Below are 27,603 nucleotides of genomic sequence, written 5' to 3'. Positions count from 1 at the left end.
TGGGAAGTCTGTGCTTCCCGTCACTGCTCTGTGTGACTTCCAGACAAGCAGCAAACCCACCAGCTCATGGCTTTAATGCTGCTGGATAGTGCCCAAACACTGCCTGCTGTCAGCTTCCCATCACTTTGCAGCACAAGGTACCATGACAGCATTTAAACTGTGTATAACTGTGTATTTATGCCTGTCTTTCAAACATAATCCATTTGTTACTGAGGACATTAATTTCCCAAACTTTAAAACTCACATACGTGCATGCATTGAAGATACCAAAGCTGCTGGGGAAAGCAAAATGACAATTTTTACAGAATATTCTCGAGTGTTTTCAAAAACTAGCCAGTGATTACTCCTCCACCCTACGTGGTCATAGGTAAGCGTCATTTTTCTTCACTGGTTTCTACTGATTTTAAGAACCAAATAACTTGCTTCTCTTTAATTTACCAAAGATCTACATTTTAAACAAATCAGTAGGATCACATTCTGCTTTGCATTAACACACTTAAATACAAAATAAATGAATGTGTGTTCAGTCAGTAATAAAAATGGCTGGTTATGTGTGTATTAATTGGGAGAACACTGATGAATTAAGGCAGATCAACTTGAGGTACAATACCATTTCTACTGAAATTTGTGCAAAACTCCTGACAACTTATGCTGTCAGCAATCCCATGAATGTCAATGGTTATGTCTACACCATCTCCTAAAGCAATTCTCTGAAAAACAAATTCACCCAGCATGCAAGCACAGCCTTAGAGGAAACAGGAAACATCTTCCAGATCTGCTGGAATCCTTTGGGCTCCAGCACTCACACAGCAGACAAGAACATCCCTCACTGCGCCCACGCAGACATCACCACCCCCTGCAGTGGGTGGGCAAGAGGCAGAGCCCACCTGCTGATGGTGGCCGCAGCAAGGGTTCACGCTGGGCACAGAGGCTGGGCATCTCACCCAAAGTGCAGGGGTCTGGCTCTGCTTTGGACCCTTTCGCAGGTGGTGTATTTGGGTAACGCTACCATGTCCTGTTCAAAGATCCCCGATTCATGCTAGCTTCTTCATGCGATGCATCAGGAACATAACACGTTCTTGACTCCCTCAGAGCAGCCTTATCCATGGAATGAGAGCCAGGCTTATTCCCTAATCTTGCCGTTTCCTACGGCAGCACCGGAACACCACATAGCTGCTGCAGAACGCTGCAGAGCTGCCTTGCTGCTGCAGAGCATGCCGCATCACACAGAGGTGATCAGCTCCTGTTCTGGGTGCACAGGATCTCAGCACCAGAGAAGAAATCACCAGGGGAAACAAGCAGGAGCCTGGTACCACAACTACCCAACCCATATTCCCTATGGGGCCTGGCATGGACACGTGCCTGGTGCACAGAAGACAGTCACAGACTCAAAAAGTTTACAATATGGGGGGTGAGTAGAAGCCACATAGATGTCCTCTTCCCATAACCAGTGAAATACAGACGCTTTCATAATTTTTTCCATGCACGGATTTAATATGAAATCAAATATATTTATGGGCGATCATAACAGTTATTACAATAATAAAGTTTAATACTTTAAATTAGGTGGGAAGATTTCACACATCCTCAAACACTTAATTTGGTATCTCTGTTATTCCTTAGGATGAGTTTTCTTACACCACACAATAAAAACATTAAAGTGTTTCTGTTTTCCTGTGCTGCAATGTACAGCTTCACGCACTGCAGTCTTCGTTTTCACAAGAACATGCTATGTGTGCATCAACAGTGTCCTGCATATCCTCTGACTTCTGGTCAAACTTTGTCTGTTTGTCTGTCAGGCTGGTAGCTGAATCTGATGGGGAACAAGAAATAGGAAGTAAACAGTATACTCCAGAAGCAGTTTTGCAAGGTACAGCATTTACCATACACCAGTCATTAATTCCAGACAGCTTGGCTCCTCCTCACTGGCTTACATTTTTATATTTGTCTAAGTCACACAGAGATGTTACAGGAAACCCACTTAATAAGCCAGTTCTACCTTGAAAACTACTACTTCCACATAGAACTATATTAATAATACATTTAGGAAAGGATATTATGGTCTTAAATGAAAAAGAAACTTGACAGGAACCTATAATCTATATCTACCTTATAATCTACAATATACCTATACAAGAGACATCCTCCTATATGACTGCACCTGTGTGCAGGAATCCTGTCCACACCTGCACTTCTATTACCTAAATCAGCTCAGTGAAACAGAATCACGCTCAAAGGTGGTGATACATAAGAATACACAAGGCGAGGATCCCCGTTTCAGGGTGCTGCACACGATCAGATGTGACTGAATCCTCACAGGCTGCATTTCTCAGTTTTTCAGCTGAGTCACAATGTCACCTGTACTGTTACCCTGCCCTTACCTTGTTAGCTCAAAGCACCACGAAGGGGAGTTCTCTTTAAATTTTAAATTGTGGTATAATGAAAGATGTAGGAAAAGTACAACAGAAGCGTGTTTCTCTTGCTAAAGGAAGTTTTACGTATTAATGACAACAGGGAAAGGTCCTCAGTCAGTACTGCAGTAAGCCCATCCCTACCTGTGGGTATGTCAGATTATTCATACCTGGAATAACTGAGTCAAGGCACAATCTACTTAGACTTTTGTGTGGCTCCTGTTCATTAGGATTTCTATTTACTTACCAGCTGGGAGACAATGGAAACCAACAGTGACTGGAGTAGTCTTGGTGGCAGAGCATCCTTTCATACAGCGCAGCACGGGCTCTGTAGAATAACACTTGGACTCTACGCCCGCAAGCTGAACCGTCTTCTCAAGCTTCACAAACGAACGTCGCAGTTTACAGGCTGTGACAAAATAATTGGTCATAGTTCACGTGCTTGCGCACAAAATCTTCAAATCTCCGCAGACTGACCTGTCTGCCAGTGTTGCCAATTTCCAAACAGCTTTCCTCTATGAAAACTGTGTTTTAATTGTAAATAAAGCAGCATCCCTGACTGATAAACTTTAGAAATCAGCTAATTAGATATGGAATTACAGAAAGATAGTTTCAAATGCAACTGGTTTGTTTCTAGATTAGCATACTCTGATATAATTTTGGTTTTTACTTTTTTTTTTCCTGATATACTTCTTACTTTTTAACATACTCTGATATACTTTCTAATAAACACTTTGCAAAGTAAACTCGCTTACAGAATAACTTCAAATCCACATTCAAAAGCTTTGAATATTCAGCAGTGACAAGAAAGGGGGGATTTCCGAACAAAGCAATAACCACTAATGAATTACACTATTACCACTGTCATTCAAACACAAAACTGCTGCAGAGGGAAACCAAAAGTCATTGCTGCCAGCCAGTAATATTGACCATGTTTTGGATTCCCAGTACAAGCGGCTACGAGTGTGTGAGAAGCTAAATGGACCATGATTTAGTCCTGACTATACACTTCATTCTTTAAAATTCCAACAATTCCCACTATACATTAAATGGAAACACAACCTGTGGTCACTACCAACCATGTGAATATTATTTTGTACATGCATATGGACTCCATAGCCACCTAGAGCAAGTTTGATGCCCGGCATTCTTTACAAAGACACAGCAGAATAACAGCAGATGTACAGCTGAATGTGTAGAAGCTGTCTCCAGGGACCAAGGAAGTCCTTCCCACCAGCCAAGTCATCTTTGCAGAGGCAACGTGCCTCTCCTTGCAGCACTACGGGATGCTCATGCATCATAACCTTAGCTGAGAGCACACCATAAGATCCTAATCTACTGAAACACTTGAAATACAGCTTTTTTCTATTTCATCCATGTAATTAAGTCCCTGGAACTGCTTGTGCACTTGAATGCTTCACTTGACGGGCTGCACTGGTTTGAAAAATCAGGTGGTCAGCCAAGGTAAAATAATTACTAATTCCTATCTGTTTTTTTAAATGGAAAATGCTATGGTGCTTAAATCAAAGCATTCTGTGTGAGCTTATCCTCTTGCATTGTTTTCTGATCTTCTTTTGAAACACTTCAAAACTGAAACAAAGATTTTGTTTCAGCTTAGTTATGCAGTTCCATCTAACTTGCGTTTTTTGGCTTGTTTAATTTATAATTTCTTATTCCTTTCTAAATTGACAAATACTTTTCATACTTAATATAACTTAATATAATGAACCCTTTTAAAATGCTCTTTTCAAAGTGTTTACGGATTTCAAATTTTCTAAATAAATCCTACATTTTCTATACAACTGCAGTAATATTATATTAATTATATTAGCGCCTGCATACCTCCTGTACAAGGCTTCTCTTCCAAAATCCAAGAATGCCCAAAGCTCACTGCATTTTTAGCTAGATATCCATTGGGCATCCGATATTCTTGTTCGCATTCTGCATCATATTTTCCACATATTCCACACGTTTTCCCCGCCATCCATAAAGCAACTTGAATCTGTGAGAAGAAAAATCAAAACCTCTTCAAGTTAAAAAAAATACCACCTACAGAGCAAATTTTTGCTATACAGGTCCCGTACAAGTTAACGCACAAACATGTAAAATCTCTTGCTAAGAATTCAAAGGGGTCTGACAGTCAGACACCAAACTCCCATGGTGCTGCAGTGTCTCTAACTCTGTTGCAGCCTTTAAAACCTGCTGTGCCAGACTAGTACATTAAGTTATTAATAGTTCAGTATTAATATGCTGAGACTTTTGTCTAATGGAGGTTTTCATAGCATAGGTGATAGATACAGTACTGTTTAATGATTTCTTACATTGCCATTTCACATTATTTGTAGTGCAACCTTTAAAGTGTTAATTTGTCTTAAAAGAATGCCTGCATTTTTGCTGATTTGAAGAATTATACAGCTGCAAGAACAGTGGACAGGGGCTGAATACTTATTTATCTTGCAAACGCACTGCTGGCTCAGTGTGTGTATGCTCACAGGGCCATTTCCCAACACACCTGTACTGAAAGAATAAGGTATTTTTGTTGGTGAAGATTTGAGCTTCTCCTGTGCTGAAATAAAGAGCAGGACTGTGCAACCCTGTAGTGTCATCTTCCCTCTTGGGCTTATTGGGCCCTGCACACATTTGGCTTTGCCACTGTATACTCCTGCACATACAGATTTAAGGGAATCGTATGGAAGTTTCTCAACACCCAAGCTTATGATGAGGAAGAACGATACCCTGAATGTGTATCCATCGAAGTACAATTTTTCAATGCCATAGGCTGGGGCAATAAGTACAAGCCCTTGCTTTTCACTGTGGATCCATAGGGAAGCTCCTAGAGAAAATGAAATAAAACGAAGAAGAAAAACAAAATAAACCAAAGCAAAACCAAAACAGACCTATCCTAGCTTCTTTAAGAAAGAAAAAGGCAAATGTCATGTTTCCAAAATACTCTTTTCCTTGAAATTCCTCAATTATTCTATTCAAGAAACAAAACATACAGCAAAACCATGTTTTCTATACATTTCTACAAGTGTTTGCAAAAAGCTGGAAAGCAGTTTTAATGATCATAGGTTTATTTTTCTCCTGGTTGTTTTTCTTTGGGTTATTAAAATATTCATATTTTTTTCTAGAAATTATTACAGAGCTGTCTGCCATACCCGTATAGCTACACAGCTGTACAAGGCCTGGACTACGCTGTAACGGAGTAAGGAAATACAAAGAACACCATGACGGGCACCAGAGCCACGTCTAGCACAATTATCACTTCCGAAGCACGTAATCAAGTAGGACTGAGCTTTGCATTGGAGATGCTAACCAGATTTCAGCAAAACTTAGTCTGATTTCTATATGACATCTCTACAGTCAGGAAACACCTGCATTGAATATAGCCCCAGACTACATAGCATAGAATTAATCAAGGTCCTCTGTCCTTTCACGGGAAAAAAACCCTATTCCTGCTTTGAGAGAAGCAAGCAGGCTATTTACCAGTTCTTCATATTTATTCCTAGCAGATTTCAGAATGCTGGCCAAATTTATCTCTACAAATCAAATTAGGAAAAATGTTGATATACAAGTGTGGTGAATTTTAGAAAAAGCTCTACTTCAAAAAGTCTTAAGCAAGCAAGGGTTTCTAATATAACCCAAACACTTGTCAAATTCAGAACTCCAGCAGGAGCTGCAGCTATGTATGAAAAGGAGTGGTCTTCATGCTAGTTATATCTTGCTTAATTTGGTCACTTCCAAGAGCTTCACACTCAAATGAGTCTAAGTAGTCCTGTGCAAGGGAGTACAATACATGTTCTTAAATATTAACAGTACAACCAAAGGTAGAAATACTTATTGAATACAAACTGGTGGAATCTCTTTGATTTTTTTCTTCCTTTCTATTTCTCCTAAAAACTATGAGAAAATGAAAAGAACAATGCTGCATCACTTACCAGCAGTTCTGTATGAAACATTTGTCGAGGGGCTTTCAACACCATCGACCAGCAGTTTCACCTGTCCTTTCACAGGCTGCATATCAATGTCACTGCAAAGAAGAGTGTTCATACCCCATTTGTAGCACATTCATACGCATACAGTGACGAAGGCAGTTTCCTGCGCACTAAATTTCACTGATCACAGCGTAAGCTCATTTCAACTACTTAAATTACATCAGGGGCATTCTTGTCACCTAAGGTGCAGGATCACATCAGTAGCATCACATTCAATATGCCTGGAGAGTAAAGAAGGGAAAAGCTAAAATCCCACGGGCCACTAACCACTGCAGTAAATCTCAGATCTAAGCTCCTCTCATGCTAAATGTGGACGATGCAGTCTCTCACGCTCCCACTGTCTGGCAGGAGTTACTTACTGACTGCCAAGCTTGATGTTGATGGCTTTCAGGTCCACAGCTTCTTCAGCTTTCCTCATCATCACCAGGAACTTAAGGTCAGAGCTGCAATCCTGAGCCAAGACATGGTAGCAGCTTGCTGGCATTGTGTAGTTAAACTTCACTTCGTTAAAGGTTGTGATCTTGTTGTGGGAAACTGAGCAGCAAGCTGGTTAAATAAAATGCCAGTGAGTATTTTTTCTATAAAAGAGTCATTAAATGGCATATTTTATTTTTAGTGCTATATTATTTTAGCATCCCCCACTGTCCCATGTGATATTTTTGCACAGATTACAGGGGCTTTTGGCTACTAAGCACCCATAAATTCTAAAAAAGGTATGGAAAATATCTAACAAAAAATAACTTCCAGAACATTTAAAGTGGTATCAATTCAGATAATTGGTATCTTTATCCCTGAAATGATGATTTCCATACTACATGCACATTATTCTTTCTCAGTTCAACCATCCTCACATTATTACAACACATTTCCTAATCCCCTGGAGACAAATAATCCCACAAAAATTCAGAAGGTGCCCAGATAATTCAGGAGACTGAGGATGTCGTGCTTCTGAATGTGATCAGACCCTCACCTTTCAGATTCTCAATCACTGCAGAGGGGGCTTCAGCAAAGACGTTCCAGATGGGAGGCTGCAGCTCTGAAGCTGGTAACCTCGGACCTACAGGGAGCGACAGGGGAAGCCTCATGGCTTTCTCATAGAGGATCATCTGAAAAGGAATTCAAATGCATACTCAAAATACACTTGTGCCAGGTATTCACAGCAAACAGCTGAGATCAGCTTTCTCTCCCATTTGGAATTTGATTTCAATTTCTTCTCCTTCAGTTGATAAAGACTTTATGTGAACATAATTCATCTGACTTGCCACCCATGAGCTTCTTGCTTCTGCTTACAGTTTTCTCTCATGGTGTGGGTCATCATTCAGACATTATTTGTGAGAGAATGAATTACTCTAAGTCTACTAAAACAGGGTAGATTTAGATCAGATATAAGGAAGAATTTTTTTACAAATAGAGTGGTGAAACACTGGAAGAGGTTGCCCAGAGAGGTGGTAGATGCCCTGTCCCTGGAGACATTCAGTGTCAGGCTGGACAGGGCTCTGAACAACCTGATCCAGTTAAAGATGTTCCTGCTCACTGCAGGGGGTTGGACCAGATGACCTCTAAAGGTCCCTTCCAACCCAACTATTCTATGATTCTACTCCCCTTCAGAGATGGTTTGGGGAACACTTAACGGAGCTACTACAGATGGAAATGCGTGTCATTCGTTGTGAGTACCCACGTCAATCTCTTTTTTCCATGGACAAAAAATCACCCTATGAATATTCTTGGATGTAATATAAAAAGGTTGAAAATAAACAAAAGTTGTTTTCATTATTTGCACTCAAACTGATGCTTACTTAATTTTTCTTTCTCAGAATTGACCCACTGTAATTAAAATGCAACAGTCTCACTTTTCTACTAGGAAGAAATACGAGAGTGATAGTAATGTTTCATAATTACATCAGGAAGCTTTACAACAACATCACACGTCCTTGGAGAAGTTAGAGCCACGATCACCCTGACTTGTCGAGAAGGATTCTTGTCCGTTTTCTCAGAGAACCCCAGCATAAAAGCAGCCCCAGGGACAAATTTGTAAAACCTTCAAAAATTCAAATCAGAAAGATCTGGTGAAATAGAGAAGCAAAAAGCAGCACACATCCCAACCAGACTGTCTCACATCTGTGTGTAAGTAGCATAGAGAGCCTTCAGGATCACTGGTTAGGGCCCCATGTCCACTCTCTGCTTTGTGGATCAAGTGTTCAGTGAAAGGGAAGATCTGTTCCTCAGTTTTCAGTATAAGGGGAATACTGTACATTGCAATAGGATGGCTGTGATCTCCCACTCAGTTTTTATGTCTGAAGGCAGTAGTTGTACAGATCAGAATAAAATAATAACCAGTGCTCTAACCACTAGAAACTCCTGGGTGGAGGCTGACTTCTCCCAGTTGTCTGATACCATGAACAAGTGCCACTAAAGACTAAAACCTCACCATTCTGCTATGGATCTGACACTTGAAGGAACTTTAGGCCACTCAAACTTCACTTGTACAGCAGGATGGGCAGCAAACCGCCCAGTCACCAGCTCAGTCAAAATCTTGTAGTCCTGGCAATTCCGGCCCCATTTCAGGTAAGCCTATAACAGAGGGAGAAATGATCCATCTTTAAAAGCACATGGTTTTCCCGTGATGCATACAGCTGTATGTAACTATTTTTGAGCCTTACCGCTGCCTTGTGAGCATTGAGAACTGAAGCATCAGCACAGAGCTTCCACTTGCTTGCATCTGTGAGGTTGGACACAAATACCTGCACTCGGGGCCTGATGGAGTCAATATCAGCATATACCACGAGCTGGAGGCCTCCTATCTTCTTATCGTTACGAATGCCATGAAGGAAAACAGCTAATACTGGCGTTTTAACATCTCCCAAAAATTTGGGCTAAGAAGGAGGAGGAGAAAGTATGCAAAGAATATAATTATGACAGAGTTACCATGGAACATTTTAGGTGCAAGATCTAGATGCACATTTTAAAAATAAGCAACCAAACTGCAAATATATACCAGCATACGTATCATACATATATACATGCCTATAAACTCTCACGTGTACACCTTTAACGTGCACGTGCCTCTGCATGCACAGATGGATTTTTATCACTGTATTTTATATAAGCCAAAATGCGTGCAATGTCCTGAGCTACAGCTGATAACATCGAAGTAGTCATATCATTACAATGCAGTAATGACTGCATTATTTGGGCTTCATTGTTAATACCCATATCCTTGCCTGTGAATGAAAGAAACCTAAATTAGTAACAACATCAGGTGTCAGTTGTACTCATCACTCTTTCTCACAACATTAACATCCCCTACCTACTGTCCTCTTTTTTATCTGTCTGGCTGATCTGTTGGCTTTCACTCACACCTCAGTGTGAGTTCTCTGGGCAGGCAGATTTTCCACAGCACCCTAGCACCAAATATAATCCCGGACATCATCTTCAGCACCAAGAACCTCCCCGCTTGGCAGCAGGGCCTTAAGTACACTATGACCAGCAATTCCTTCACTCCATCGTTAGACTTTATCACTTTCCTCAGAGAGCAAGCCTGGGTGCATCAGACTGAGTGGTGGTGAGGAGCCAAGGCACTCCATGTCACATCTGCAGCATGCCTTCTGCTGAGGCTCCTCTTAGCCTCAGCCTCCAACACCAGTGTCGTTGCACTGGCTCTGCAGCACCTCAACTTCCCTCCTGGCTGCAGAGGTCACAAGAGCAGTCTCTGCAGGCATCTGTTGGGTGGGATTCCCATCAGGGGAGTGTCGTGGTGCAAGTGAGGATCCCCACCTCATTGCAGAGGAAAGTGTGTGTGGGAACTATGGTATGGGTCTCACTCTTGATTGATACCCGAGACTTGAGAGGTTGGTATTTGTCTCTTCCCTTTGTCCTAGCTGTACAATTGCTACAAGTGCACAGCCACTCTGCCATTCTTTCAAGTTGTCAAAAACCCCTAAAAAAGATGCAACTAACCCGGGAAGCAGCTCGAGAAGAGGCACGACTGGATCTTGTAGAGGAGTATGTGCTGCTGAGTTGGTCACCTGGGAGTTTCCTTTTTGGGAACTGCAAGAAGAAAACACATCATGCTCGAGAGAGTAACTTAAAAGCATTCTTGAAGAAATTGCACTAGGCAGTGCTGCAGAATTCTGTTCCAACCCCGAGCAACTCAATGACTTGCAATGTGCTTTGTTCTGCTAAGTATGTGTGATCTAGCTCTGAAAAATCTTGTTTACCCAAATGTATCTGACCCCTCAGAAGAGGGGAACATGTCTAGATGAGAATTCACTGGTGTGAAAAAATAATGAACCAGATCAAGTCAAATTGAACCAGCCTCTCAATTCAATATGAAAGACCAAAACTGATTAATTTTACTTCTCGAAAGGCCTGATCAGCTGGAGGACACGCTGAAGGGACCAACTGATTGGAAAGGATCAACTAAATGGAGACACACAGCTGAACTGTAAACTTTGAGGAACATTAACATCAAGTACACTGTTCCTGGCTGGCTCACGCCCTAGTAAGAATTTTCTACTGAACTAAAGTGCCATAAAATAAGGTACCCTCCCACGTTTGCCAATATTACTACCCCGGTGTGTATCAACAGTGATTCCAATGCAGGAAACCAACTGGTCAAAGCCAGTCAGATGACCCAAGCTCTTGATGGTAGGATCTTTGTTCCTCTGAAGCCTGTCTCCAGTCCTTTGTACTGCTTTGGTAGAGCTTTGCATCCACTTTGCAGAGCCACAAATGACATCAAGTACACAACACAAAGGAGAACACAGCTCTTTGTCTTTGCACATCTCAGAAGAAACACCACAGTTCATTTGGTGTTCTGAATGTTATCAGTACCACAATTTTCATCAACAAAGACAACAAGTTGCCTTTCAGGTTTCCATTTAACTCATGGCAGATTCCATACTTGTCCTGGTTTGAGCTAAATAGAACTAATTTTTTTCTATTCAGTGATTTTACTTTTCAGCTCAGTCTCTTTTAAGTGACTGAACTTGCTGAAAATTAGCAGCATGTTTTTCCCAAACAGCGCTGCTAGAAGATATGCTCAAGGTCAGTTGTCTCATCATGGGTGCTGTGTCTGCACCTGCGGGGGCGGGGAAGCGGACCCAAAAGTGACCAACGAGGTATTCCATCCCACGTACGTCATACTCAGTATAAAAACCAAGAGATCACGAGGGTCTCGTCCCCTTTTCACCCTTCTTCCGTCTTGGACCCTTCCGTCCATCTCGATCCTGCAGAGGCCGAGGCCTGAGCAGAATCGCAGGGACGAGAGCTAACGCGTATCCCTTCTCTTTCGCCTGCCGCTGATCCTGATTTGTGTGTTCCTGCATCCTGCTCCCACTGCTGCCAAGTTTGGTCTGGGACTTCTCCAGTGCCCGGCTCCACAGAGCCTCTGGTGACGTATTCGTCATTGGGGTGAGGGTGGGGGGAGGATTTTATATTGGTTTTGTATATATTTGTACATATCTGTATAGATTTCATTATTTTCCTATTTACAATATTATCTTGTAGTATCAGTATTACTGTTTCATTAAATCTGTTAGTTTATTTTTTTCCAGCCCGTAAAGTCTCTCTCCCTTACTCTCTTTTCTCTTCCCTTCTGGGGAGGGAAGAGGGGTTAACAGAGAGCGTCTGTCCAGGATTTGGTGGCTGGCCCAGCCCTAAACCACAACAATACTTAATTTACTGAGGAAAGAAAAACTCACCTCTTGTCTATGCGCTGATCTAAACCGATAATGATAAATCTCATGAACTTCCTTTGAAAATGATAACAAAAGAAGATTAAAAGTCTCAGAAGAAAAGAAATGCTGCAATTACACTGAAATCTAAGCACTAGGAATTAAGTAAGGATTTTACTCATTCTAATTCATACTTAGTTCTGTATGCTTAGTCACAAGCACATAATGCAAGACTTGAAGTAGTTTATATAAAATATTAATGGTCTTACTGCAAAAATAAGACAGAAACATGCAATGTAGATTGACAGAAAGTAGTAAATTGACAAAAATTAATTCCCTGCCTCTAACAAAAGTTTCAACAAACTTGTGGAAACTTTTGAGATGCTTTGAAGTAGACATCTAAGGCAATGATTGCAGGTGTGCTTATAGAATCAACTTTGCAATTTTATGTTGCTAAAATTTACAGTGTCAACTTATAACTTCCTGATTTATGATGGAAAGCCAGCTGCTATGAGGAATGTGATTATGAACATTAGCAGCTTCAGTCAATTTACTGACAAAGTTACCCATATTTTGGAGTATTCACTGCTGCTACTGCTGCTGTCGCCACCTTCCAGATGTCCTGGATGATGCCCATGGCTATGGTGACTCGACTTGCTGCTGCTGCTGCTACTGCTGCCATTCAGATGCTTTGAGTGATGCCCATGGCTATGGTGACTTGATGACTTGCTGCTGCTGCTACTGCTACTACTTTTACTGCTGCTGCTGCTTCTACTACTGTTACTGCTACTGCTGCTACTTTTACTGCTGCTGCTACTACTTTTACTGCTGCTGCTGCTGCTTTTACTGCTACTTTTACTGCTGCTGCTACTGCTGCTTTTATTGCTGCTCCTGCTGCTGCTTTTACTGCTGCTGCTGCTGCTGCTTTTACTGCTGCTGCTACTGCTGCTTTTATTGCTGCTGCTACTGCTGCTTTTACTGCTGCTTGCATCTTTGTTTCTCACTTGCTTTACTTGACCAGTCTCATCTTCACCCACAGCCTTTTTACGATCAGGAGAAGCAGCAGATGATGAGGAAGAGGAGACAGCTGAGGAGGCAGAGGGTGAGCTGGAGGGATTTTTTGCATCAGGGTCTGTCCCAATCTCTGTTAGCATAGTGTTTCCTTTCTTAGAAGGCTGCTGCTTCTGGTGTCGTGTTTTATTTGCAACCTGCAAAAACAGTTCAAAGAGAAGTGCAGGAGAGGGGATACATTTGGTTCTGTGTTTACAAAGTAAAACCTCTCTAGGTGTCAGACAAGCTGCTCACATCAGCCTTTCAGGAAACAGCCACTTCCCTGCCTCACTCACTGACAAAGCTGCAGAACACTCTTAGATCCACTCTGCTCAGCTGAAATCAAGCCTAGCACGAAGGACCAGCCCCAGCTGGATGCGCCCTGTAGGATCTGTCCCTCCAGATGCGACACTGGGCGGCAGATCTGGCACTGGCACCGTTCAAAACTAGTCCCATCCTCTTTCCCATGCCAGCTTTCCATGTTCAACTTCAAATTCTTGGCTTCGTTTATGGGAATATAACCCCTCCTCCCATGCTGAAAAAGTCGCTTACCTTGAACACATTTTCAATGCCTAGAATCTTCTTCAGTTTAGCTTGAATGTCCTCATATGGAAATGACTCATCCTCTTCCTCAGACTCCGAGTTTACCACATGAATTATTTTGGAAGCTGCTCTGGATCCTGCCTGAATCTCCAGCTGAATTTTGTCAATATCAGCATCTGTTTGAACTACACACCAAACGCACACATTAGAAGGTTATACTGCTCCAAACAGCACCGACAAACCTGAGATGACAAGGCTTGTGCTCAATACTGTACCTGGCATCAAGACTATTTTAGCTTCATGTTCTCCAATTAATCTGTGCAAATATGTGTTTTTTAGAAAACTGGCATCTCGTGACCTTCTGGAAAAGCAGAGCTGACAACCAAGGCGATGCATCTTGATGCAAATGTCTCGTTTGTGAGTTTTTCTTCCTGTGCCATGGTGAAGATCCTCTTGAGAGCTATAGGCATGTTTCCTTGGTGCGCTGTCAGCTCCTTGCTGCATTGGAGACGAGTACGTGAATACCGCTGGGAGCATCTCATACGCAAGAGTAAAACTGCAGACATGTGCATGATGGAGAGGGTAAATATTACTATGAAAGCAAAAAGGAACAGGTTACCATTGTGAAACCTTCACTGGAAGCTCTCTCTGATGGTTTGAAAGGTTCTTCCACAATACTTGGTGAATATTCTTCTGGGAGAACTGAGGTCCTCTTTTCAACACCTACTTCTCCTATATTTCTTGATACAGCAAAAGCCTTGTGTCTGTTGAGATACGTGCAAAAAATGGTCAATTACTCCAAGCTCTTGTCTTTGGATTAAATACATTCCTATTAGTATCATGTGACAGCATGGAGATACGTTGTTAGAACATAGGGATTGTATAAAGCAACTATGAATATATATATTATTAAAGACCAATGAAAGTTCATGACAAACATCAGTTCTTTATATCACAGGAAGTTTTCAGTATCTGGATAAATTTAAACAGATTTCCAAAACAGGAAAAGCATTCATTTACAAATAAAAATTAAAAATCCTAGAAGACAATAAAATAATAAACAAATAAAAATTCATATCACAAAATAATACACAAATTAAAATAAAAACCAAACTCCTAAATATTTTAGGTATCTTTTGACTTTTAACTCCCCTATTTCTTTTCCTTGCTTTTTACCCCCAAGGTTCTGCTACACACTGAAAAGTCACTCTGCCTACCTAGAAACCTCTGTAGGTCAGTGAATAATGAACTTCACAACGTTCCAGCAACAGGAAGTATTCTGAAGTAATGCTACCGTACCTTCCCACCACTATCTCAGTTTCCTCATGGCATGGTTTTGTTTCAATCTTAATGTTTTTCAGTTTCATGTCTATCTTGGCATCAAACTTCATTGGTGCTCTTGCCAAGACCTTGCCTTGAATTTCAATGGCATGTTGGAAGTACTCTGTGTTGACACCCATTGTGGCGACTGTATGCACGTACAAGCTGAAACAGAGTGGAGCAGCCAGATATAAGAAAGGTGCTATTCTTTAACATGTGGTTCTGCCTTTTCATATAAAGCCCTCCACTATATGTAAAGCCTTAGAAACCTAGCATACCTTGGGTTTACGTCAGACCGAATCTGCATAGTGGATTCAAGCAACTGGGAAGGTCTAAACTCTCCAGTTAAAGGGGGTGTCATCTTCCCATCAACTGCAAATGACAACGTATAAAACAAAACAACATTTTAAAAATGCTAGAAGTGAGAGAAAGGATTTGAATTTAAGCAAGAGATGGTTTTCAGGAAGAGGTAATATTTTTGTTAATACAACAAATATATGTCTGGACAACGAGACAGACTTTGGGGTACATAAGATCTTTTATGAGTCTGAAAAATACTGAAAATATTCAGAAAGATTGTTCTGGAGGCAAAGGTTCTGATGAAAATTGAAAATTGCAGTAAAAGTATTGTAAGAAAATAAAGAGCTGGTCCAAACTGAAAGTTTGTTAATCAATATAACATTAAAATTTCAGAAATGCATAGAGCCAGAAAAGAGAGTGAATGACGGGCAACCAGGCTAAACAAACCCTGCTCTTCAATCTTTCCTCACAACAAGTGTGAGCATCTTTCCTGTGCTGCAGACCCAAAACCAGACATTGTACTGCAGCCTCAGATGTGCTAAATAGAGGGGGGATATAATTTTCATGCTACCTCTGTTCTTGCTGTTGCAGCCAATGATGCAGTTGGCTTTCATCACCACAAGAGCACCCTGCTGATTCACTGTACCAGCTCATCCACCAGCCCTCCCTGGCCCTTCTCAGCAAAGCTGCTTTCTGCCTGGGTGATGCCCAGCCTACACGTGTGCATGGGTTACCGCATCCCAGCTGAAGGACAGGTGGGTATTCAAAGATGCTATTAAAGCAAGCTAACAAACAAAAAAAACAAGGGCAGCCAAGAGTGCGCACATACGACACTTGAAAAAAGAGCACAAGAACATGTACTTCACCCTGCATTCCTTCTGTGGAAAAAGGAACGGGCAGACAATGTTGCCTAAATTAAAAGTTTGCTGCACAGCCAACAGTACGATCACTGATTTCTCGGTAAGTATTCATACATGAGTATTCATTCTGTTAAAACAAAACTCCGTCTCTTCTCACAAGCCCTCTTCTCTTCCTGCCTTTTTTAATGTTATTGGTAGTTCTCTTTTGATTGTCTTCTGCGTCCTTCCGTTTAAGTCACCACTGAATCCTGCTTAGCTTGTGTGCGCGTCTCTCAGGAGCCGCCCCTTCTGCCCCTGTCTGCAGTCAGCTGCCCATACAGCTCTTGTTTCTTCTGGCCGTGACCTTTCTCGCTTTGGCTTCCCAGATTCTCACCTCACCTCCTCTGTCTTCAATCCATTCAAAGATGAGGCAGAAATCATCTCATCAAACAACTACCTCCCCTCCACTATAAAAATCAGTTCTTTTTCTTTTTTTTTTTTTTCCCTCACTTCTTTCTCCGCCCCCTCAGCCTGTCCCTCTCAGCCCCTGCTCAGAGCTCACAGCTGACCGCGTACTTCCCAGCTCACCGTTGACTGCCATGCGTGCCAGAGCAGTGGTGTACAAGCCGTACTCCAGCGGCAGCCCGGTGCAGGTAGGGACGATGTATCGCAGCTCTCCCAGCCACACCGGCTGCGTCCACTGTCCTGCAATGCCGTTGCGGATTTGGCTGGCGATTCTCTTAATCACCGAACTCCTGTCAGCAGGTTCTAGCACAGTCTGCAGTAAAACAGAGATCCAAGAGGCTGGGACATAGAAGCACAATGGCGTCAAACCTTGCAAAGAAAAGTTGGGGTCCCTGGTACCTTCACAGCCTGTTGCAGGACTTCCTTATTGATGTTGATGAAGGCTACCTCTTGGCCAAGCGCTTTCCAGTAGGCTGATATCAAGGGGATTTCTGTTGGCAGCTCCTTCCATCCCAGCAGCTAGGAAACAGAAAGAAACAAGCAAAGTTCCTTAATGCACCACTTTACAAATGGTAATTCAGCAAGGTGATCAAACCCATCACTGACCACACTGCAATTTTCTTTGCTGCTTTGTAGATAGCAGTGACACTAATGCAGACTTGTCCCCCGTCATTGAGATGCCCACGAATTGCCTCCTGCGCAGTGTTTTGCATCCCCATACAATAACATTTACACGGAGAGTCTGGGCCATTAGTGCAACTAAATCCAATTTGAAAGCACAGCAACAAATCACCTTTTTTCTTGAAGACAAAGGTATCTTCTTGTAAACTAAGTGAAGTAGATGAAGGGACGGAGGAGGAAGCCTGCACACACCGTGCTCCAATGTCCACTTTTCCCTCTTGTCCCATGCTCCTTCTGCAGCCATACACAGGCAGGGAGGAGGCAGGGCCAGACCCAGACTTTGCAGGAGTGATGCCCCCTGCAGTCCCACTGCGGAGCTCTCCCTCACAGAAATACTGGAGCTGACTGCTAGGCAGGTAGTTTACTTTCTGAGACAGGGCTTAACTAGCACAGGAAGCCTCTACTAAATACCCCTTCATAAAACCCACACATTGCATTACTGAAAATACCTACAGTTTTTCCAATCTCCTTTATCTTTTTGTATGTGGGATATTCAGCAAATGGGATATTTCGTTTCACGATGACGTCTGTGAGGCCTTCCACGCGAACACCAACCTAGCAAAACAGCATTAGAAGGAACAGTCTGAAATGTAATTACAGAGATGAAACTCATTTTCATTTTAATTTGCTTTATTATTGATTTAGGGAAATATTTACCTCCACCAAATCAGCCACAGATCCTGCAGAATACGCCATCAGCTTGGAAATTATTGCCGATGGGAACATTGTTCCTGGGCTGTTCATAACAAAGACATCTCCAGCAGCACCAACTTTGTAGTTCTCTATGGCAGAAGTAAAAACAAGAGAGACATCTTTCTTTCTAACCGCTCTGCTTATCATTCAGGATCCTATTTCTGCAGCTTTTTCCATTGCCGCCTCTAAGATACATCGTTACATAAATTTTAACCGTTTAGGGCCAAACTAATAAACGGCTACTCATGCACTTTTAAATATGTGATTGTCACATTTAATTCAATTTCTTATTGAAATGTAGAATGCCATGTTTCTCCAAAGGTCCTAATGTCTCTTAAGAATGGATTACTGAAGGGTAAGTTTCCTGGTCACCGAGATGCTTTTACTCACCAAAGTAATGACCCATATGCATGACCTTGCTGTAGCGATAGTTCAGCCTGTCCAGTTTGGAGGCCAGCAGCTTAAGGGCAATATTGCAAGCTGAAGATCTAAGCAAAGTGAGAAAGGTAATAATACCCAGAAATAAGCTGAACCCCGTCAGAATACAAACTGAGTTCAATTTGTCAGCACATGCAGTTCTCAGTAACAAGAACGTAACAGAACCCGTTATTTGCAGAAGATCGCCCACTTTGTTCCTGTCTCTACTTACATGTTGTACATGAACGGCAATCTGCTCCTTGACAAAGCCTTCATGTGGGAATACACGAAACTGGCCACCTGCAAACTGCTCTCCTTCATTGCCACATTAGCTATCGTTGTTATTAATGGAAGGGCAGGCCTCGTCTCAAAGATAACAGCACAAGCCATCATTCGCACTTCAGGGGGAAGCGACTGGTCTGCAAGAATCTGGATGAGATATCCCTGCACCTGCAGAGAGAAAACAGTGTCTGGAGTTACTAATAATTGTGACTCTTTTGCAGACTGGATCCACACATAACCCACAAGAAATACGGGAGAGGAGGGTCACTGTCCCTGCAGAAAGGTTTCCTGGTCGTTTTTATGGCACGGTTCCACATAATTTCAGACAACTGAAGAGGCCATGAAGGAACAGCTCCATGGAGAAGGTCGGGCACTGAATCTGCTCGTGTATCAATGTACTGGGTCAACCCACCACAGTCACAAAGACATCAGCATAGCTTCTTGCGTTACTGACATTCAGAGGCTGGTGAATAACTTTGGAAGAAACAGTGGTAAATAATAAGATAGGTTCATTCTTTGGAGTAACACTACTGACTCAGTGACCGTGCTTCACTCTCCTCTTGGTATCTACTGAGGCACATTAAATTATGTATCTGACTTTTAGGTTGCTAAATTTCCACTATATATAACTAGCAGAGAACTTAACTTAAAAGACAGATGCCTAAAGAAACACAGCTGATACCCTTTTGAAGCTTCCTACTGACTCAGTGTTATTACAGTTCAGCAGAAAATATCAGCTGAAATATAAAATTGTATTGTGTTGTTTTAAAAAATGATTCTTATTTTTAAACATGCTGAATCCACAGAAATTATACCAATAAGTTAATTACCTTATACGGTACACATTCTCTAATTCATTAGGGAAATAAATCTCTTGACAGATCATACTTACTGTTTTAGGGTCCTTCTGAGCTATTTTTCTCAAGGCCATTATGGCATCAATCTGAACGTGGACAGGGATATCAGATGAACTGGATGAAGATATGGGAAGGAACTTCAGGATGCGCTTGATGCTGGCTGGTTCACCGATGTTACCAATGCACTTCAGAGCTAATTTCATTTTGTCCTCACGGCCCTTGCTGATCGCTTCCTCTGCCAGGTCATGGACGGGCTACAGACAAAGCACAGTTCAGTCTTTTCTTACTAGTGTATAGATTGTCCACAACGTTCCCCTTACCCACAGAAGACTCTATTGCGATAAACAAACTGGGATTAATAAAATTACTTAGTGATGGCTTCTCTCAAGATTTTACATTACGTGAAAACTGTTTTCAATGATGAAGCAAATATCTACATTAGTAAAATTAACTGCCTTTGTTCTGAAGGAGACCCATGAAAGGTGTGTTTGTAAGTCCAACTGCCGTTTTTATGCTGTATCTTATAAGAATTAAGCTAACGTAATGAACATTAGTAAGCTATTAAGAACAACCTGAGAAAAAGCCGCCCACCTGAAGAGCTTCTTTAGGACAAGCTGAGGTCTGAGAACAGTATCTGTTGACCACAGAACTGTAACCCAAGCAGGCAACTTGCTGAAGCATGGGGCTTCTCTGCACTCGAGAGCTGGTCATTAAATCCTGTGAGGGAAAAATATGTTTGGTATTTAATACAGTGCTTGACATAGCTTTCAGGGCAGGAAAATGATTAGAGCTTATCTGGGGGGGGGGGCAGTTTCAGAATTATTATTGTTCACTTCCAAACAAATTAAAGGAGCTTGTAGACATTTCATTTGTGAGCTTCACTTAGCAGCTTAATTCCTCACTAGCTTCAATACAAATAAGCATATGTATAAAGTTTACATAGCACCATTTTGATTTTCCTCAGCTGACCACAACGCTGAAAATACAAAGATTATGGGTAAACATAGATCTGTAATTGGAATTCCTTAGAACAATGTGCAACTCATTTTTATTAATGATGCATTCTCACATAATATCTTTTTATTATTATTATTTGATAAGAATATTGAGGAGAGATGGGAAAAATCCTGTTCAGAATAAATGATTCGTTATAGTGTCAAAATGTTTAATGTTTGCACAAATACTTTCACTTGCAGCACCTTCCAGTTTATAGGAATAGTTTGCAATTAAAAGAGCTATTTGAATGACATAACACACAAATCACCATTTGTTTCAGAAGAGATGCAAGCGGACAAAGTCTTTTCTAGAAGGCATGGATGACATGTGGCTCCAGCAAACTAAAATGGGATTTACTCCGAGAAGCTGTTATGGGAGAATGGTTTTTATAGCCATGTAGCAAAATAAAGACACAGAAGTGTCACTTCTCATGTATGTAGTGCCAAAAGAAATTCACGGTTCAACATTTACACAAAATCGGTATAAACGAGAGCAGAATCCAGTCTCTAACGTACTTTAAAATAAAAAGTTGTCATAAATTGTCATTCCTTTTGTTATCAGATAAAGATTCACACAAATTTACTCACTGCTGCTACGGGAACAGAGTGTTCATCAGCTTTCGTCAAATGGAGAGCAAAAGAAACACTTAGAAGAGTCTGAAGGTAGTTAAGGTCATCATTGCGAATTCTGGCCTTAATGAATTTGAGGGCTTCTGTGGTGCCTGATGCAGAAACTGCGCTCAGCAGCCACCGCCTGCAAGCAGGTTTAAAAACAAAAAATCCTTAGATTTAGTTCTCAATTCTCCAAAAATGGAAAAGTGTCTTATAAGTTGATACAATGAAATACCTGTAGCGGGGTTTATCTGAAAATTGCCTCCAGATGGACTCGAGAGTATCAGCGCTCGCTAGCCGGCAGAGCTGGACCAGCTCCAGGAATCTGTGTGGAACATCGTCGTGGAAATCTTGCTGGTTATTCTGGACTATGTGCTGCAGTGTTTCTACTATCTGTGACAAAACATGAGAGAGAGAGTGCATACACAATTAAATCTTTTGGAATTTAGGATCATTACTCTCATTTTTTTTTCATTAGGAAAGCAATTTGAAGACCCAAAATCACTATACCCGTTGCTCAGGGTTTTTCGTCTTGATCAGCTGCATTGGCATCTGTGGCAATGCTGATGGGAATTGGTAGCGAAGGCTTCCGTAGCTCTGCATGGAAACGTCCGGGGAGCTCCCCCGTTCACTTCTCACCTCAAGCAAGGTGAGCTGTTGTCTGCCAAGAGACGAGGGTCAGGGGGGATGCATTAGCTCTCCTCCATCTGCCTTGGCTGTCTGCTGGTTCAGTGATACTGTGATGGTTATCAGGTTTTAACAATTTCTCTTATCACAGTAAAATCTTACAGTTTGCAATGGATAAAGTCTTCTAAGTGGAACAAAATAGTTATCTACAACAAAATAGTTTCTGAGGAGATGAACTGCTGTCTTCTGAATGAGAGCTACTGTCAGTGCCAACAGTGATCTTATTTCTATGTGTACCACCTTCCTCCTGACACTATAAATTAGCCCTTTTTCAGGACAGAGTAGCAAAGCTGCATTCTTATGGTATAAGTGAGCAAAAGAGCTTTTCTCTTTTTCTTCCATGTAATTGTAGTGCCCATTTCACCAGGGTACAAATAAAGAATGGTTCACTGAATTTTTAGGAGTATGAAAAACCCCAATTATGACTACTTGCACCTTAACTGCTGTGGAGCTCAATTCTCATTTCACTTCAGTGGGGGTGAAAGGGACTGCCAGACTCTAAAACTATTCTCACTTTGTGAAGCAAGCCCGTGTCCTACCTTGCTTCCATGACAGCAACACCGGTGGGTTCACTGAATGGCGAGATCTGGTACACCTGCTGCGACACCACCTCTGTGATCAGGGTGCTGCTGTCTGACTGCTTCAGTTTGTAGGAGAAAGCTGCGGTCCCTCTTATGAGCCTTCCCTTCTGGAGGAAGACAGAGAGACCCAGGGAGTGAACAGGAAGAGAATAGCTGTGCTCGGAATTAGAAAGGTCTTTTCACAGCTCACGTACCATCATGTCGACAGGACAAGGGTAGATGTAAGCCATTCCAACGCTCTTCGTCACCTTCTCCTGGCAATTATTTTGGTCTACGGTCTTGGTAACAGAGACTCGCCTGTTCTTCCTGTCTTCCTGGACCACGTACCTTGTATGGCAAACACCGCCAATTCCGGCCTGCGCACATCAACAGAGATAATGAGACTTCCCACTTGTTTCGGGATTTCACTGCACGAGAAGAAGTTGTATTGAATGAAGGTTCTGCAGGAGCAGTAGGAGGGCAAGGACTTACTGAACAGTTGTGTTTTGAAACCTGTTACCATCACTCACAATTAATCCTATTGAACTAAAAAATAGATATGTGAACAATACTCAGTCAGGCAACCGAGTTCAAAATGAAAAAGTAATCAGTTAATTAATATTAACAATGAATAAACAAAATGGATCAAGTAGCTGTATGAGGGAAGCCATACAACAAATACATTTATAGCTAAGAATTCTTTTTTCTTCAAAGGATTGCATTTGAAGTCTTAAAGGCTAATGTCTTTAAAAGCTCAGATATTTAGTTCAACATTTATGTACACATTTTCTTCTATGTGACTAAAAACTGACTTTTTTGATGACAGATATTTGAAAGCAGATGCAAATAAAGAGAAACCTGAAGGAAGAGCACCTAAATAGAACACATCCTTTCAGTAAGGTAGTTTTAGAATGGAAGAAACAAACCTCTTGCAATTCATACACGTTCTGTGATTTTTTAATAGTTATCTGTAGCATGTTCATTATTCCTTTCACTATGTTAATACACGTAACGGGGCAGTCCTCTGGGCCATAGATGTTTCCAATCCGTCCACTGCTGTATTCAAACTTGAAGGGCCGGGCAAAACATGAAGACATTATTTGGGTGATTTTGGAAGACCAAGTAAATGGGTTCCTGGGCCAGATGCCATTGTATTCCTCAAATTGTGGAGAGTGGATCTGAAAGGAAATTAAGAAGAGACACTTGTGAATAAAATCACTTTGGCACTAAATATGCAAACCGATTGGAAGAAATGAACATAATCACAGCTCTGATGTGCTTTCCTTCCAAATACAGGCTTAGGGATTCATCCAACAGTTGATTCTTCTGCCTCTTGCTTACACTACTGTAAACCAGTGAAAACCCCACGGGCTCAGCAGCGTTACTTGATCTTACAGAAGCAGTTAACGTACTGCTATTCTTTCCCAGCGATATTTTAAACATTTTACTTGTATTAACTCTATAGAGACAAAGGCTGATTCAAAAAGAAATAAAAAAATTCAAATAAAATACTACCTATTTTTGCAGCCTTAAAGTAATATTCTTCTTTAGGTGAAATTTAACATTTAAAAAGTTCATATTATTCTGAATGTCAAAAAATACAGTTTTAGAATATTTCATTTTACCTCATTGCCTTCCAAATTTTTCTTACTAACACAGTTGCTATATTTCATTCATATTTGTGAATTGCTTCTATCAGCTGATGGTTTTTTTAATAGTGAACAAAGTATTTATAAACTTTTTCCCCATTCAGCAGCTGGCAAAGTTATTGCCAGTTTAGGTATCTCAGAGCCCTGCCTGGTGCACACCAGGTAAGAATTTCTGGATGAGGACTGTCGTGCAAAATGCAATCCCTAGCCCATAATTTTGACATCTTGCCCTCATCAGTGAAAGAAAATCTACAGCTCAACTACAATGGGTAAGAGCTCTGCCACTGAACTCGGTGCCCAAAACAGGAGCTCTGATTTGTAACCAAATTGAACAGACAAATAAAAGTATTTTTCTGAAACATCTTTTTCTGATGGGTCACATCTTATCTCTGTTGATGTTGGCAAAGGCGTGATCTCACATGTACAGATCTCCTACTGCATTATCCAAACACTAAATGCTATTACATACTCCTTTATGATACTTTTCATTTTTAAATATTTCTTTCATCGCTTATCGTTTTTCATCTTTAGCTTTTAGGTCTACATTTATTAATTGTCTGCATGACAATGATCTTACAGCCCACAGAAGTTGGAAGTGTGCGTTGAGACTAGAATCAGAACTTAAACTCAGAGCCTTGAGTTAGAAATAACCATTTTCTAACAGAAACCCCGATTTGGGCACCTCTGTTTCTAGTGCAGATTCTCGAGGAACGCTCGCTACGATCAACTTGCACATAAACACCAGGAAGTGACTGGGTACCAAATCACTCATCACCTCTGGAACTTCAGCTTGCAGATCATTCTCAGACGTCTCCAGTTGTGCTCCCTACAGCTTTCCTAGACTCGGTACAATTACGACTGTGATTGCAGTTTGCTGTTGCACAGTATGTCTGGAAGGAGCCGTACCTTGAGGATGTAAGTATTCTCCAGCAGCCCGCTGATCTCTATCTTACTGCTCAAGCGTACGCCAGCTTTGGCTAAACTCTTTTCTTGAAGCCCGTTCAACACCCAGCCTTCATAGCTGTACACGTGGGTCTTTCTGCTGCCAAACCCAGGGTCTGTGGGGAGTAACAGCCATTTTCACAACACTTACAAGCATGTTCTAACCAACAGAAATCACAACGAACTCACCAAAAGGTTACAGAAGGAAACTTACTTACCGATGTCAGACTTCTGGCTACCTGTAAAAAGAGATGGAAAACCAGATGAGTAACGTTCAGTCCAGATCCAATTGTTACCCCTGAATTTAATGAAATCTTGGGAAAGGGATATGTAGGCTTACCTACGAGGGTGAGCGCTAGTGCAAGTATGATTCCCCTCATAGTGAAGGTGAATAGGGCTCTGCTGGGCACGGGGAGACTTTTATGGAAGAAAGCTCAGGAACACGTGGCTGTGTTCTGCTGAATTCTCAAGTTTTTTATCAGTTTATGTAAACACTTCCCTTTTTGCAATCATACTTTATTTTCAGATGGAATAACGAAAACCAAGGCACACCTTGGCATCCCACTGATTTTCTCATATACATTCGCTGCTGGATTGTTTAAAAGTTTCTACTTATCCTAGTAAAACATTTTTACTAGGCCACTTACAATAAATTTGCAATAAAGACATTACTTAATTTCTTAGATTGTATCATGGCTGCCTGCTGGTATTTGGTCCTGCCACAGATCAGGTTGATTGTGCCTGGGTTATGCTGACCTGGCATCTGACCCAAACTGTTGTCTAGCAAAGCAGACTCAGTGTCACACATGTTAGGGGTGCTCTTTCTCTTCCCTTGGCATTGGTTTATGGCCACTCCTGTAGACAGGAGACAAGGACAGATAAACCCTTGCTACTCTTATATTTGTATGTGCACCAAAGCACATTTGACAATTCACTTAAAACCCATGTATACAGAATGCATATATTTATTTAAATAACTCAGAGGATCAATGTGTCCTTTCAGGTCCGGTCACACTGACCAGGAATATCTTTTAAATTAACAAAGGTTTCATAAGTGATCTGTCAATATTTTCTCTTCCAAGGTACATGACAGCTAAATGTGAACAATTAAAACCCACAGAAACTCTTAGCAGCAAAGCAGGGGGACAGGAGTGCAGGTCAGCGAGAACTTCTGCATTTCCCAAGTCACCAGTTACAACATGCAGCCAAATACCTGAAGGGATGCAGGCCTGCAGCCAGATCCATCATGGATTTACTGAGGCAGCCCAGGAACACGTTCACGGCTGTTCTAGAAACGCTGGGGGCACAGAGGCAAGCAGAGATGAACAAAATACACTCGCTCTTTTTGAGTGCAGTAACAGATTGATAATGACAAAAAGGGAGCAATGAATTCCGGTCAATCCCCCCAGAAAGTTAGAGAGCCATCCAAAGAGAGCTGGGTGGCAGCTGGATCAACAGAAAAAGGCACAAAAAATACACAGGGGCTTCCAAGGCAGAGGGTATCTCTGGAGAGGTAACTTCAGGCAACGCAATAAAGTGTGGGCTTTAAGTCACACAAAAAATACAAATCCTACTCTAATTCAACATCCATGACATCCTGGTTATTCAGGCACTTTACTCCTGTTCTCACAATACCTACAGCTCTAAGATTAACTACAGGAGCATGAGTCACACCAATACCATTTTAACGACCACAAATGAACATTTTTTTAATTCCAGCAGTTTCTACAGTCTCCCATTAGCAACTGCTCTCCCGGGTTGTCCATCGTGCATGTCCTGACTTTTTCAAACAGATTTCACAGGGGCTGCAACCTCTGCTTTGGGAGCTGCCCTCCAGCTCAATGCAGAAGACGACATTTGAGAGGAGAGGAAGAGAGAACACATTACCAAGAAAAATATCTTTTTCATGACTATCAATGTAGTGTGTTCAGCAGAACAAGTGTATTTTGCATGTCAGGTGACAAACTTCTTACTGCAATGTTGTAGTTATCACTGAACATTTCTTTAAAACATTTATCTGTATGCATTCACATTAGTCACACACCTTGTACAACCCAAGACTTGAATAAAGGAACATGAGTACTGTGCCAGTGTGAAAACTACAACACAGTGTACATAATGGGATTAATTTGTTTTTTGTAAGTTGCAATGCAACTTTGCTGGGCATAGTGAACATTAGAGGTCAAACATATTGCCTGAAAACAAAGAAATCATCCAGTAATCTGAACATTTCTTTTGGGATCAGTTTTTGGATCCAGCTATATCAGACTTTCACATCTTGTCATCTACTTCTCGCAAATTAGATGGGGGGTAGAAGGAAAGAAAGTAAAAGCAAGATGTCCTATGTGTCTCCATACACAAAAGCTTTGTGGTAACTGCAAATCAAAAACAATTTAAAAAGCAGCACAAGTAGTAGCTGAGCTAATTCAGCATACATAGCATTGACACTACCCTGTCAATATTTATCTTCCTTTCAAGAGCAGCCTGTCTAAATTGATATTATTTTGGGGATTTATTAAATAGTTACCTTGGCCCAGATGAAGTGCCCATACAATAACCCCTGAGAAAGAGCTAAGCTATGGTCTGATTTTTTTTTTTCTCCACACGCATGGGAATATTTCTGTCCTGCT

The 27,603-nt window shown here is 41.4% G+C and overlaps 1 protein-coding gene across 1 annotated transcript; it reads right to left on the bottom strand.

Moving 5' to 3' along the window:
* Positions 1-1,595: 1,595 nt before the first annotated feature.
* On the bottom strand, positions 1,596-25,353 carry RNPS1 (RNA binding protein S1, serine-rich domain). Its single transcript, XM_010183942.1, has 35 exons — positions 25,314-25,353; positions 25,192-25,212; positions 24,938-25,089; positions 23,309-23,560; positions 22,598-22,759; positions 22,362-22,510; positions 21,646-21,796; positions 21,371-21,528; positions 21,112-21,277; positions 20,120-20,245; positions 19,564-19,782; positions 18,622-18,839; positions 18,363-18,460; positions 17,937-18,061; positions 17,733-17,834; positions 16,998-17,117; positions 16,722-16,911; positions 15,273-15,366; positions 14,974-15,159; positions 14,294-14,438; positions 13,950-14,172; positions 13,684-13,859; positions 12,648-13,289; positions 12,109-12,159; positions 10,364-10,453; positions 9,067-9,279; positions 8,835-8,977; positions 8,306-8,444; positions 7,377-7,512; positions 6,766-6,952; positions 6,350-6,441; positions 5,147-5,244; positions 4,254-4,413; positions 2,659-2,820; positions 1,596-1,813 (listed from the first exon to the last, which is right to left on the bottom strand). Exons 1-35 carry the CDS (start codon positions 25,351-25,353, stop codon positions 1,695-1,697), a joined length of 5,505 nt encoding a protein of 1,834 aa, XP_010182244.1. The 3' UTR covers positions 1,596-1,694.
* Between the last annotated feature and the right edge of the window lie 2,250 nt (positions 25,354-27,603).

The sequence above is a fragment of the Mesitornis unicolor genome, unplaced genomic scaffold (assembly GCF_000695765.1).
Source record: "Mesitornis unicolor isolate BGI_N332 unplaced genomic scaffold, ASM69576v1 scaffold40574, whole genome shotgun sequence".
NCBI classification, from domain to species: domain Eukaryota; kingdom Metazoa; phylum Chordata; class Aves; order Mesitornithiformes; family Mesitornithidae; genus Mesitornis; species Mesitornis unicolor.
The sequence above is the reverse complement of the archived record's forward strand: the minus strand, read 5'-3'. Positions and strand labels throughout refer to the sequence as shown.

What these genes read in the sequence shown, in the direction of transcription:
- RNPS1 (XM_010183942.1), bottom strand. Translation starts at nt 25,353, where the DNA reads ATGAGGGGAATCATACTTGCACTAGCGCTCACCCTCGTAG. An exon ending in ACGTGTATGAATTGCAAGAG is followed by an intron (nt 22,760 to 23,308) that starts GTTTGTTTCTTC and finishes TGATGTGCGCAG; the next exon opens with GCCGGAATTGGCGGTGTTTG. An exon ending in GCATATGGGTCATTACTTTG is followed by an intron (nt 18,062 to 18,362) that starts GTGAGTAAAAGC and finishes CTTCTGCCATAG; the next exon opens with AGAACTACAAAGTTGGTGCT.